At 40.7% G+C, this 12119-nt stretch overlaps 1 protein-coding gene across 6 annotated transcripts in view; it reads left to right on the top strand.

The window, feature by feature from the left end:
- Nucleotides 1-200: 200 nt before the first annotated feature.
- fchsd2 (FCH and double SH3 domains 2) overlaps nt 201-12119 on the top strand; it is a 73540-nt gene continuing 61621 nt past the window's right edge. Inside the window, exons 1-2 of one of the 6 annotated variants that reach the window (XM_084350553.1) lie at nt 201-840; nt 5231-5328. In XM_084350553.1, coding sequence (XP_084206679.1) covers nt 820-840; nt 5231-5328 — 119 coding nt within the window. In that variant the 5' untranslated portion in view covers nt 201-819. Of the gene's footprint in view, nt 841-887; nt 912-1093; nt 1147-1185; nt 3557-5230; nt 5329-12119 lie in introns of those variants that run through there. The other 5 variants (XM_084350549.1, XM_084350554.1, XM_084350551.1 and 2 more) reach the window with 5 other exon arrangements.

Below are 12119 nucleotides of genomic sequence, written 5' to 3'. Positions count from 1 at the left end.
ATTTTTTCTGGATTAATATCATTAAGCGTGTAAAATGTGGTAAGCTGTATTTAGTTTGCTCATTTATCTGTATCTTTTTTAAATACTGCTCTTCGTCCTGGTCCCTGATCGATTTTTCTTCGATCGACTGCGGTTTCTTGTTGCTATGCAGGTCTGCGGGACGCGGCAGCCTCCTGTCAGTGTCGGGCTTGTTCTCCTTGAGCGTGCCCGAAAAAAACCCCAAATTCTCAGTAAATAAATAATCCCATTTTGTAGCTAACATCCTTCTCGTCCTCTTATTCGGTGTGAAACACATTTGCACAGGCGTTCATCGAGGTTTCTGTCGACGCCAGGCAGAACAAAAAGGATGGGTTTTTTTTGCTCCGGGTGTTTTTTCCACCACAGACCGTGGTGCGCTCCCGCTCTTCGCCGCATCAGGGAGCCATTGAGCCGGGTTTGTGAAGGGGATCCCCGTTAATACCCCCTCCCCTCCATCCCTTCCCTTCCCTCTGCTTTTCTCCTCTCCGCCTGTCTGCTCTCCTGCTTCCCAACACAGTACAGTACACACACTAGTCCTCTAGTAGTGGCAGCAGCAACCAACACAAGTGTGTTGAGTCTCTCCTCGTAGCTTCAGTTTCTGCTCTGTATAAACCAGCCATTTATCATCAATCATGGCCGCCGGAGTACAAATTTAACTCCCGTCTTTCCTCCCTATGTCGTCTGGAGGGGAGGATTTTTTTGTTTGAGGAAACAAAATATTAGTCCCACACTGACTTGGATTTCCTCCTGGAATTACAATACATCTCACAAGGGAAATACCATTCATGTCAATACTCCAAAATGCAGCCGCCGCCGAGGAAGGTGAGTGATTTCCAGAGTCCGTTATGTGTTAGTAGCTGGGGCTGTGCAGACAATGACAGACAGATAACAGTGTAAGTAACCTTAGCTGTGGTTATTGTGTTGTTCTAACCACACCAAACGCGTCTAAGGCTGCAAGACTTGAGAAAATCAAAGGGGAGAATCATAAAAAAAAAGACCTTTGCTAGCATACATTAGCAGCGTTTGCTAGCTAGGTTAGTCGGTAACCTAGTGACATTATTATGCATCTGTCCAGCCGTTATAGCGCGAGCCGTCAGACGTCAAATAACGTTAGCTCGAAAACGCTAGGTGAGCTAACATGATACGTTTTATATCGCTAAAGCAAAATAACAGGCTAGAAAGACAATATGATATTGTAATTGTTCTTAGTGATAACTTTAATTGGAAATGTACAATAGCATTTGCACGTTGACTTGTGGCTAAAGATGCTACAGTAATTAACACGGTCAACAATTCAACGTCAATGTCGCGTAGCACCGGTGTTATTTTTTGCTAACTTATGTTAGCCATCCCGAAATTGTGACAACAGTCGACCGGACAGCACAACAAAAGCTGTCGTTTCTCCACGTTGTGATGCTTCTTGTCTCAAAGACCTTCAGTCCGTCCAGGGTCACATCATTTCATCAAAGCCGGAGCGAGCTAAACACACACACACACACACACACACACACACACACACACACACTGAGGAGACATGCTGGCAGAGACATGTCTGAGACTGACTTATTGATTATGTATGGGCTGAGAAGAGACCACAGTCCCCTATAGCTTGGTACCCAGTGGGTGTGAGAGTGTGTGTGTTGGAAGTTGCTTGCCCATTGCTTTTCTATTCACTGTGTGTGTTGTCCTGAAATAGATGCATGAGAGCCAATTAGCCGCCTGTGAACCTCTGCACAGTTTTCTCTTAATTACCACATATTCCCCCAGTGCCATTTAAGCTCTGGGTTTTCTGCACAGACTGAGCCTGAACATGTCATATCATGTCTGTAAAACACATGCACACACACTTGAACAGGTCCTTTCATCAGTGAGGCTGTAGAGCCCTCTTGCTCCACTGTGTGTGCGATCAAGTGCACCATTACGGCCATATATTCATTTTGTAAGATCCCATTTGTCAGCTGTCAGTATCTTTCCTATTCAATTTCAGTGCGAATACCACCACAGATAAAACAGAATTTGCAAGATACTGATGTGTTACCCCCTGCCAGTGTGGCTGGCACAGTCAGTGCAGTGAGCCCACAGCACCACAGCCAGTGTATCAGTATTTGGCTGTTGGATACAAATAATTTCTCTCCCAGTGCGACATGCAGCCCCTTAAGTGTTTTGTCTGTGTCTCAGCACATCTGCTTACAGACTGAGCTCGTTTGACTCTCATATATTAGTTTCATGTGCTACTAAATTAAAGATGGCTGCTAATGAGGTTGAACAAAGGCAGTAAATTGCTCCAAAAAAATATTCTATCTATCTATCTATCTATCTATCTATCTATCTATCTAATTTTTAGGCCATATATTGTGGAGCTGATGTATTGATTTGGCTTAGAGATATCAAATTATTGATATTATCAATGTGTTAACTCACCAAGTCCACTTATTTCTCAATTTTCAATAAATGTATAAATGTATAAGATGACCCAAGTGAATCAACCAATGACATTTAACAGGAAGTTCAACCATCAAATCAGCAGCCCAGTATTTTTTACTGGCCAGTAATCAACACGTACAAACATATCAGAAGCGAGCCATCATGTTAAAAAGGACATGCAACAGCTGTTGTACATTTTTTTGTCATTGAGGCAAATCTGATTTAATTTGTCTTGATAGATTTTAAGTCATGCCGCCCAACCCCATACATACAGGTGGGGACATATACATCAGAACCACTGTTAAAAATGTGCGTTGATGTTTTGGTTACATAACGCTAGAGCTACAATGATAAGTCGATCAATCGATTAGTTGGGAGAAACAGCATTAATTGATAGTCAATCAGTCGTTTCAATCATTGTTTATGCTGCTTCCAGCTTCTTAAATGTATCATTTGCTGCTTTTCTTTGCCATATATCAGTATATGAAGAGTTTTTGGGTTATGGGCTGTTGGTTGGACAGAAGACATCACTTTGGGCTCTGGGAAATTGTGATAAGCATTTTCCACAATTTCTGACACTTGATAGGCTTAACTATTAATCGATTTATACTGAAAATAATCAGCGGATTGACTGATAATGAAGATAATCACTAGTTGCAGCCATACATACCAGGAGCCACTTTCTAAGCAGTATGCATCTATTTGCTGCATCAGCTAAAGCTCCAGCAGCTAAGCTCTTTTCCTTTAACATGACCTTTACTATACAGAATATCTCTTTTATTTTGCCTCATAATTAACATCCCCATATCCATCTTTTCCACTGACGCTTTCTTCTTCTTGCTGATCATCTCTCTTTCTCACTCTCGCCACCTTCCCTTCTTTCCCTTCTTTCCCTCCTTCTCACCCATCATATTCTTCCTCTCACTTTGTCCCCCTCCCTCCCTCTGTCACCCTTTGCTCTTGCCCTTCTCCCCATCTCTCCCTGTGGTTTCTGCTGAGTGATAGAAGGTGAAATCCAGCGAAGTAATTTTGCCCCTGATAATGTAATGAACCACTCCCTCCTTATCTTCAAAGAGGCAGCACATGAAAGAAAGGAGCTCTGCAGTGTGTGTTGGTATGTGTGCCAGTGTGGTGTGTGTTATGTTGTTGATTGTTTTGTCTAGAACAGTCATGAATTTGCCCACTGTTACGCTGATGAATAGCTGATGGAATTCACCCGACAATACACAAAGACCATCACAGTGACTCTGTATGTGTTGGCAGGAGTGTGTGCGTGTGTTTGTGCTTGTTTGTGTGCATTTTAAGGGTGAGCTCTGTCTGTTTTTGCACAAAGCTGTGTGATTGAGTGCAGGCCATAGCCTCTGGTCTGACCACCCAAATGTATTTGGGTCGGAGGGGATACAATCAGCATCTTTCCCTAATGCACATGGAGCTGGTTAAATGCTGCTATGGGCTGTTAAAGTGTCTTCAGTCACCTCTAAGTGCAGAAAGTCGCCTCCAGCCTCTCGAAAGACTGACAAAACCCCGACACTGATTGTTACATTGATGGATTACTGATGGGAGTGTGTGTGTGTGTGTGTGTGCGATTTTCAGGTGACTCTACGGCTGAGCACACTGACAAGTGTTTGGCAGATAGATTGATTGATGGGGGTTAAAATTATGTGTGTGTGGCTGTGTGTGTAGACCACAGTGACTCAGGAGCCAAAATCTTCATTTAAAATACATCCAGAACTTGAGATATAACCCGAAATGTCAAAGTCTACATGTCAGAGTTAAAAAATCTTTCTCTGACTTTTCTGTCTTTATCTCCATCAACTCCTTGTGACAACATGTCAGGAATTCAATGAAAGAAATCTCAGCAGAGCAATGCCTTTTACCTACATTCACCTCCTCATTGCATCTGATGAAAAGAGTGTGTCCTTGATGTTTTGCTCAGTACATTCAGTGCACTTAAGAATACTGAAATGATGTCACATATTTGCTGTTTCTATCTCCTCAAAAGTAAGGATTTACTTATTTTCTGTGTTGCAGATAATTTTAAATCAAATATATCTGACTTATATGTGCACTTTTTGGCTTCATAGAAACATGTCATTTGAAAATAACCGTTAGTTACAGTACAACTGAATAATAGTACTGTTTGTCACGTTGGCTTGTGACTTTTGGTGATTTCATGCAACATTTAATATAAAACTGGCTGGGTGATACGATCAATGGGGAAAAAAAAAAAAATCACAACATGTAGTTTATGCACACTTTAGACCAAGAAAGGCCAAAAGATGGAAGATGTAGTAGTCCATTGCTCTAATAAGATTTGTTATAATAAAATGTAGATTTGTTTTTCCTCTTCTTCTTCTGTTTGTTTATTGGCAGATCACAAGTTAACGTTGAAGGTGCCAACTGTCACCTATTGAGTGTGTAGATGTTTCACTGGTTGGCTGGTTGGATTGTTATTATCTGCTCTATTTATCAGCTATAACTTTACAGATACTGATAAATTGCCAATGATAGAAATATTGTCAAAGTAAACACAGCAGTCACTTTATCATATGTCAGTGGACTAATCTTTGTGAGTCTTGAAACCTTTTAGTTCCTTTAAAAGTAATTCATGGCACTTTGGGTGGCTCATGATCACCAGTATATCATATCTCATTGTTATCGACACGTTAATACGGAAGGATCAACAATTTGCTGTAGAGTTTAGTTTTCTGTAAAGGAATATGAACCAACACTCAGCAGCATGAATAAATGCCAAATCCTTTACTTGACGTGTTTTTGTTTCCTCTAGGTCAAAGTGACACAGGAGCTGAAAAACACACACACAGAGCAGATGACAAGGCTGCACTTTAAACACCAGACTGAATGTGACCTGCTGGAAGACATGAGGTACGTACACATCTGCATCACATGCGTGCGCTAACAGTTCTCATCCACGGTGAAATAACTGAGCAATAGGCTCGCCAGCTGCCAGATGATTTTAAATCTAGTCATCATTGCTGACTGTGATGTGCACGCCATGCACACATGGGATACTGCCATGCATGAAAAGAAGGAAGGAAAGTAAGTGAGGGAGGAGTGGCATGGGAAAGAAAAAGAGGAGGAGGAGTATTGTCATATTCCAGTTTTTGGAGGACAAAGGGTCGAGAAAATGACGAAGGAATTTCCTGCTGCCCTCTTCCTGCTCTCCGCCTCGGTTTCGTTCTTTCTCTCTTTCTTCTTTCCCAAATTTCATGCTGTATCTCTCTCTGTCATCTTTTCTCCTTCTCCCTTGGTTCCCTTTTTTTCTCCCCCGTCTCTTTTGCTTTGACAATCTTTTTCTGCGTCTTCATATCTTTCTTTCTCATTTGGCTCAGCTCTGTTTACTCATGACGTGTGTGAGTCTGGCAGTTTTCCCTTTCGGATTTGGCAAAGGGAGGAAACCCTGGTTCCTTCACACGCTCTCATTTTCTGTGTTGACTAAGCATTGATTATTTATGACAGCAAAGTCTCTAATGCTGTCTTTTCTGCCTCCTTCCCCGTCTTTCTCTCTCTTTCTCATTTTCACACTTTCTCCACCTCTTTTCTCCCTTTCGTTCCTCTCTTGCTTTCTCTCCCCCTCCTCACTCCTGGGGGCAGCTCCAGCTGTTTGAGAACAGATTGCCTTGTTGCTGCTGGGTTTTGGAGAGCGAACAAGGCCCCGGTCTCACTTGTGGGAGAGAGGGAGAGCCAGTTTAGCATATGCAACCACAATGTGTTAGTTCTTTTAGTCAGTGAGGGATGGAGCTACATGCCACTGGGTAAAGATCTTCAAATTGGCTTTGTCATCCTCGTGGTTGAAAGACGCTTCCTGCAGTGTTTTCTCAGTACGTCCCTCTAGCTTTTAATGTTTTGTAATTATTCCTGATGACACGTTCTCGTGGTGGTAAAATCAGGAGCAGCAGGTTGGTGCAGGGAGACTGCCTTTTTATTTGAGAGGCCTGGACTCAAGCCCCCTGCAGCAACAAGCATCTGTTTAGTCAATGGGCCCTTGAGCAAGACACTGAGGTCCCCTTAGTGTCTCTGTTTGTGATGTGGCTCTCATCTGACCTCAGTGTAGAAATTGATATTTTTGTAAGACTTTGGGCTATACCACATAGTTGGAAACTTTGAAGCTTTTAATGTCTAGTCATTCTGTTAAAATCCAGTATTTCTGCACAGTTGGAGATTAAGATTGGGCTCAACTGCAGTAACAATATTATTATTTATACTACAGTAAGTGTAGATTCCAGTGGTGGCTGTTTAGGATTGTGACTCTTGTGATCCAGACATTCCCAGTAACTCCAGAGCGTAATTTCCAAAATTCACAGCATGTTTTATCTTACAAAATATTCTGCTTCAACTTATATTTGTTGGCCTTAAGCCTTTTCGAAAATTATATTTTCCCTCTAGTCAAAAAATGTTTGCTCCTCCGCTTGCCACAAATTACAAAACATGTCTTATGTATCTGCATTTGCTTGGCACTCAGTGCTCCATCAAGATGTCACCACTTTCAACAACTGTAGAAAGAGTTGAAGAAATTACCAGTTTGGTGCAGTTGTATTTTCTAAAGAAAGCTGATTTCATAAAAAAAAGGTCTAATTTATTCAATATGATGGATATTTAGCGTTTACAAATGGAATTACTATTGGCTTCGTTATTGTAAAAACTACTAACAGCATGAGAAAAATGTGAGTATATTCATTCATTTAGTCTCTAATGGAGACATGAAAACAGATAGAAATGGTGCCAGGCTGCAAGCCTGACTGGATTGGCAGTCAGCCTTCATTTACCCGGGAGATTTCGTGCCCGGTGGCAGACAAAATTGCATAGTGTAGGTGAGTTTTATAGGGAACCAGTTTAAATGCAGATGGTGTCATTACTTCATAATGATACATTCAAGACTTGTCTATTGCCATTTTTTTCTGGTCATGACGTCATAAAATATGATGACAGACAATATAGCTTCATTAGAAAACCTCAGTAGAAGCTTCAAATGTACAAAAATGACATTTGGTGCAGTCCAAGTAAGGTTGTCATTACAAATCAAAAGGAGTAGGGTTATCTGAACATCAGAAACAAGATAGCTGTTCAGTACACACTGACTTTGACCACTGTTGCTGTTGTCAGAACCAGCTGTCGTTTCAGCAGAGCAGTACCTGAGGTGCAAAAAGGCAGCAGCTGGCCAAACTGCCAACTGTCTTCACCAATACCACTGAAATGACTGATCTGTGGGTCTGAGTTTGCATGTAGCCCATATCAGAAGAATACAGGAAGAAAATGTGCACGTATTATTTATTTTTGTCTGTGTCTTATGCAGCTTTATACAGACATAATGTAGTTAAAGCTTATGGTAAAAGCGTGGTCCTTTATCAGTGCAGTAGATGTGTCCCTGAGTTTTTGATTTTTGAGTTTTTATAGATACTGAAAGTAATTGTTAGTTGCAGCCCCCCATAGTAAACTAATCCAATACTTTATTGATACGTCAAACTGTTGCTTTTGTAACAAATGTGTCCCTGGCTGGCTACACACTAATAATAATCATGCAGCAGGGATTTCCACAGGAAGAAGCAATTATTGACCTGTCCCCATCCAGGGTCAGAACGCAGACTTTCTAACTGCAGGGACGCCTGTAAACAGTGCGTGAAAGACTGCAGTAGGAAGCTAGCCAGTAGATTTGTAGACTATGTAGATCACTTGGCTAGACTTTTGCTAAGGTGATAATGTCATGCCAACTAAAAAACCTTTATAAATAATCTTTAATATCACTGAATACTACAGGAAAAGGAAAGTGTGATCAAAATGAAACACATACACGGATGACAGACACACATTTTCCTGCTCAAAGCCTACAGTAGATTTTAACTCTTAAATCCCACAATCTGCTCTGAGGTTATTTACCCTAATTAATCCACAGGCTGGCTTTAATCAGCGCACACACTGAAACACACATGCACAAGTTGCCATCTAGAAGTGCTGTTAGCCTATGTGTTGACCAATTATAAAAGGTAAAAGGGGAAAGATAAAAAAAACAAAGAGAGAAAGAAAAAGAAAGAAAGGGGAGGCAGACAGAAAGAACGAAAGAGAAAGGGCAGTGTTTTTAATCCTCTGAGACAGCATTTTAGCTGGACTAGTCTTAGGAGAGAGGATAAGAGAAAGAGAGAGAGAGGGAGAGGGAGAGAGGAGAAAACGATGGCGAGTTGGTGGACTCAGGGAGTCAATTTGGTGTCCTCAATCCAGCTAAATCCCCCATACCCTTATGTCTGCCTCAACAGCTACACACACATGCACACACGCATCACCCAGTGCAAACCATAAAAATAAGCAAGCCTCATGCAAATGATTCACCTCATACACATTTGGTAACATTGAGTTAGCTTTTACATACACCCACCTGCCCTTCCTTTTGCTGAATAAGAACACACTTTTACCTTAATCATGAAGCTGTAACACATTTTCAATATCGCAGTTGTGTTGTTTCGGTGTTATCTGTAGATGTGGATGAGTGAAAGAAATGGAATTGCAAAAGGCCTATGCAGTATGCATAGTGCCACAATGACGGCCTTTTGTCAAAGGCAGCACTGCGCTCAAAATCTGCTCTTATGACAAGCGAGATATGCTGCGGGTTACAACAATATTACCCTCTGTGAAGACGGTATTTGTTTTGTAGTGAGAGAACTTGTGGTGATGTGAATTGTGTGATTTTCATATATACTACAGTCTAGACAGATTGCTTCATGAAAAATCTACAAAGACCATCATCACTTGTGGAGACAACGGTAGTGAGCAAACAGAGGATGAAAATAGACCTGGGCGATAAAACGATAGATATGTACCAGCAGTAGACAATTGTTTGATAGTTTCACTTAAATGCATTAAATTCTAACCCCAATTTAAAAAACAAAACAAAAAAGCCCTGGTTTATAAACAGCCTGTAATATCCCTTGAAAATGGATAGCATTATGAGCAAACACAAACAGCTAATCATTGAATAGATGTGTTGTTTGGTTGCACCATCAACATGTGACACAACGACAACAGAAAAGTGAAATATGAGTGCAGACGGTGAGGAAATCGTTAAAAAAAGGACAGTTTGGCACAGACAGCGCTAAACAAAGTATGGATCGTATGGCAGTTTTTTTGACGGCCATTTCACTGAAAGCGGAAGTTTTCAAAGTCCCCCCTCCCATCTTTTTCCTGTGGTATTGCTATTTAAAAGTATTGCTATTTAAAAGACAAGTTTGGCTGTCTGTGCCAAACTCTCCTTTTTTATTGACAAACATGGCTACCGCTTTGCTGTTGTCCTAAGCAAGAACCAACCATAAGAATCTCAATTTGAAATCCTGATCTCAGTGCTATGAAAAGGCAAAGTAAAACACTCCGTTGTATTAATAAGTAGGTTTTTTTTGTTGCTTACTGATCTAGGAGAATGAATACTGGTTTTGAAGCATCTCATGTCTCAGTGGAAAGTAGAAACACATATCAGCAAGGGAACAAACTTTGACAAAACACTGGAGCTCCCCATCAAGTGAATGCCCATTTGTTCACTCTTCACAGTAACCTGGGGATAGCGACCTCTTCCTGTTTCGGTTGTGGAATGGCAGACAAGCTTCCTTTGTACCCACGTTTATCAGGAACCAGTCTATTTGTGGATGGTGTAATTTTTCTACAACCGTTACACTGTTCAGTCAGTATTTACTTCAGATGATGAGTTAAAGCAAAAAAAGTTGTTTATTGCCAGCTTGATAACTGGACTTGGCTGCAATGTTTTAATCACTGCTCACTGTCAGCTGTTGGTGTGTAACATTATCCAAAAAATCATCCACAGACAGTTTCTTTGGGTTGTGTTAGTAGCACTAACATGATTATTTTCAACGTCGATTAGTAAAGCAAAATGAAAGGTTAAGTAAGGTGGTTAAATTTAAAACAAAGTAATTAAATGAAACCTTTTTTTATTTTTATCTTGTTCAGTAAATTTCAATGCTGACTGAAATGAAATGTTATCATAATACATTTCTCAGCTATATCGTTCAGCCCTGAAAGAAAGTGCTAGTGTTTGTAGCTGATGCCTCAGCTGGACTGGACTACAATTGGGGCCCTGATGTGATTTAGGAATTTACCCCCCACGTCTGTGTTTTGTGTAGCACATTTGCATGGGATAAATGAAATCTGTGCTTCGCTCAAATTTATTGACCAAATCCTGGGAATTATCTGCAGATATCATTAAAACCTAATGGGTCTCCATGCTGAGTAGCTAGATGAGCCTCCCCAGCTTATAACCCAAAATGCTATCAGAGTCCTCATTAATGCGTTTCACTGCAGCCTCCATAATTTAGGAAGAGGAGGAACAGACAATCAAGGACTCATTGTGAAAAAAGACCCAAATTAATGCAATGCTGATTCACACCCTCCTAATATAATTGGGGGGAAAATGACACCATAGATAACCTCTGCCGTTATTCAAAATCACAGGAGGACCCCAGGTACTACTGAACCCAGGGGGATAAGACGACAGAGATGATGTCAGGGTTCTTTCTGCCTCAAAATGAGGCAAAGATGATTCATGACCTGCTTAACCTTTAATTATTAATAGTAGGGAAATATATTTAAACATGGATAACATGTGTAACTGCAATATACAGAAAGGATTTTTCAATATTTCCCATATTTTGTCAAGTGGAAAAGCAGCATTTTCAGGATTTGTATGATAGAAATATATATGCTCAATTAGCTTCAGTCCCTGTCAGAGCAATGGCAACTGATACAATTTCCTCTGATTAATTAGCCGTGGCAGAGTACCAAGCAGTCCGTCAGTGTACAGGCTTTATTCAGTGACAGATTCAAGTGTTCTACTTCAAAATATCCTGAACTGTGACAAAGTGACATCCGCCATCTTTCAGTAACCACAACTGATCTGAACAATGGTTTGCTATGATATTGAGCCTACACTCATTCTGTTAGACTAGCTTCTGCTGTGTATTGGTCAGCTCCTGTTTCCTTTTCTGATTTTGTCATGACACAATAATAATGTGTTGATATTAGAATTATCTGGTATCTTATCTGGGAAGCTGCGTGTAATCTCATAGATTGACTCCAGTGATGTCACTAGGCGGATAAGGTGCAATGTGGGTAATCTTTTGGAAGGAGGATGCATGGAATAAAAAAAGGTGATATCTCTGGTTCTGCTGTATTGGTTGTGATCATTTGTTTTTTTTTCACTGTCCATGATTAGTCCAACAGTGTTATAGGAGTGCAATGGTAGACCAGTGGACTCCCTTTAAAAACCTGCTGCCTACAGTACTTACAATATCACTTAGACACTAAGTGACATCACTGGAAGCAATTCATCAGTTTACAAGCAGCTTCTTCTGGAGACATAAAAGGCTTTATACTGCTTTTTTCACATATGCAGTAGTTCTCCCCAAGGCCTGTAAACACACTTTAATGTGTAGAAATTGGTGGAGATCCCCTTTAATCACTACCACAGGGTTGGTTACAGCACAAGGTGTTTGAAACGGGCATACATTTGATGTTTGCCTTACGAACTACCTGATTCAAACTAATTTTTTATGACTTTGAAGAGTCTTTAGTAGTTTGTCCAAAATTGAACAGTCAGAGAAAGAATCTAAGGATGATCCTGTTGTTCTTGGCTTGCTTGACCTCCACACCATGGGGGGTTTACT

This window comes from Pagrus pagrus, assembly GCF_965226575.1.
Source record: "Pagrus pagrus genome assembly, chromosome: 4".
NCBI lineage: Eukaryota > Metazoa > Chordata > Actinopteri > Spariformes > Sparidae > Pagrus > Pagrus pagrus.
The sequence above is the reverse complement of the archived record's forward strand: the minus strand, read 5'-3'. Positions and strand labels throughout refer to the sequence as shown.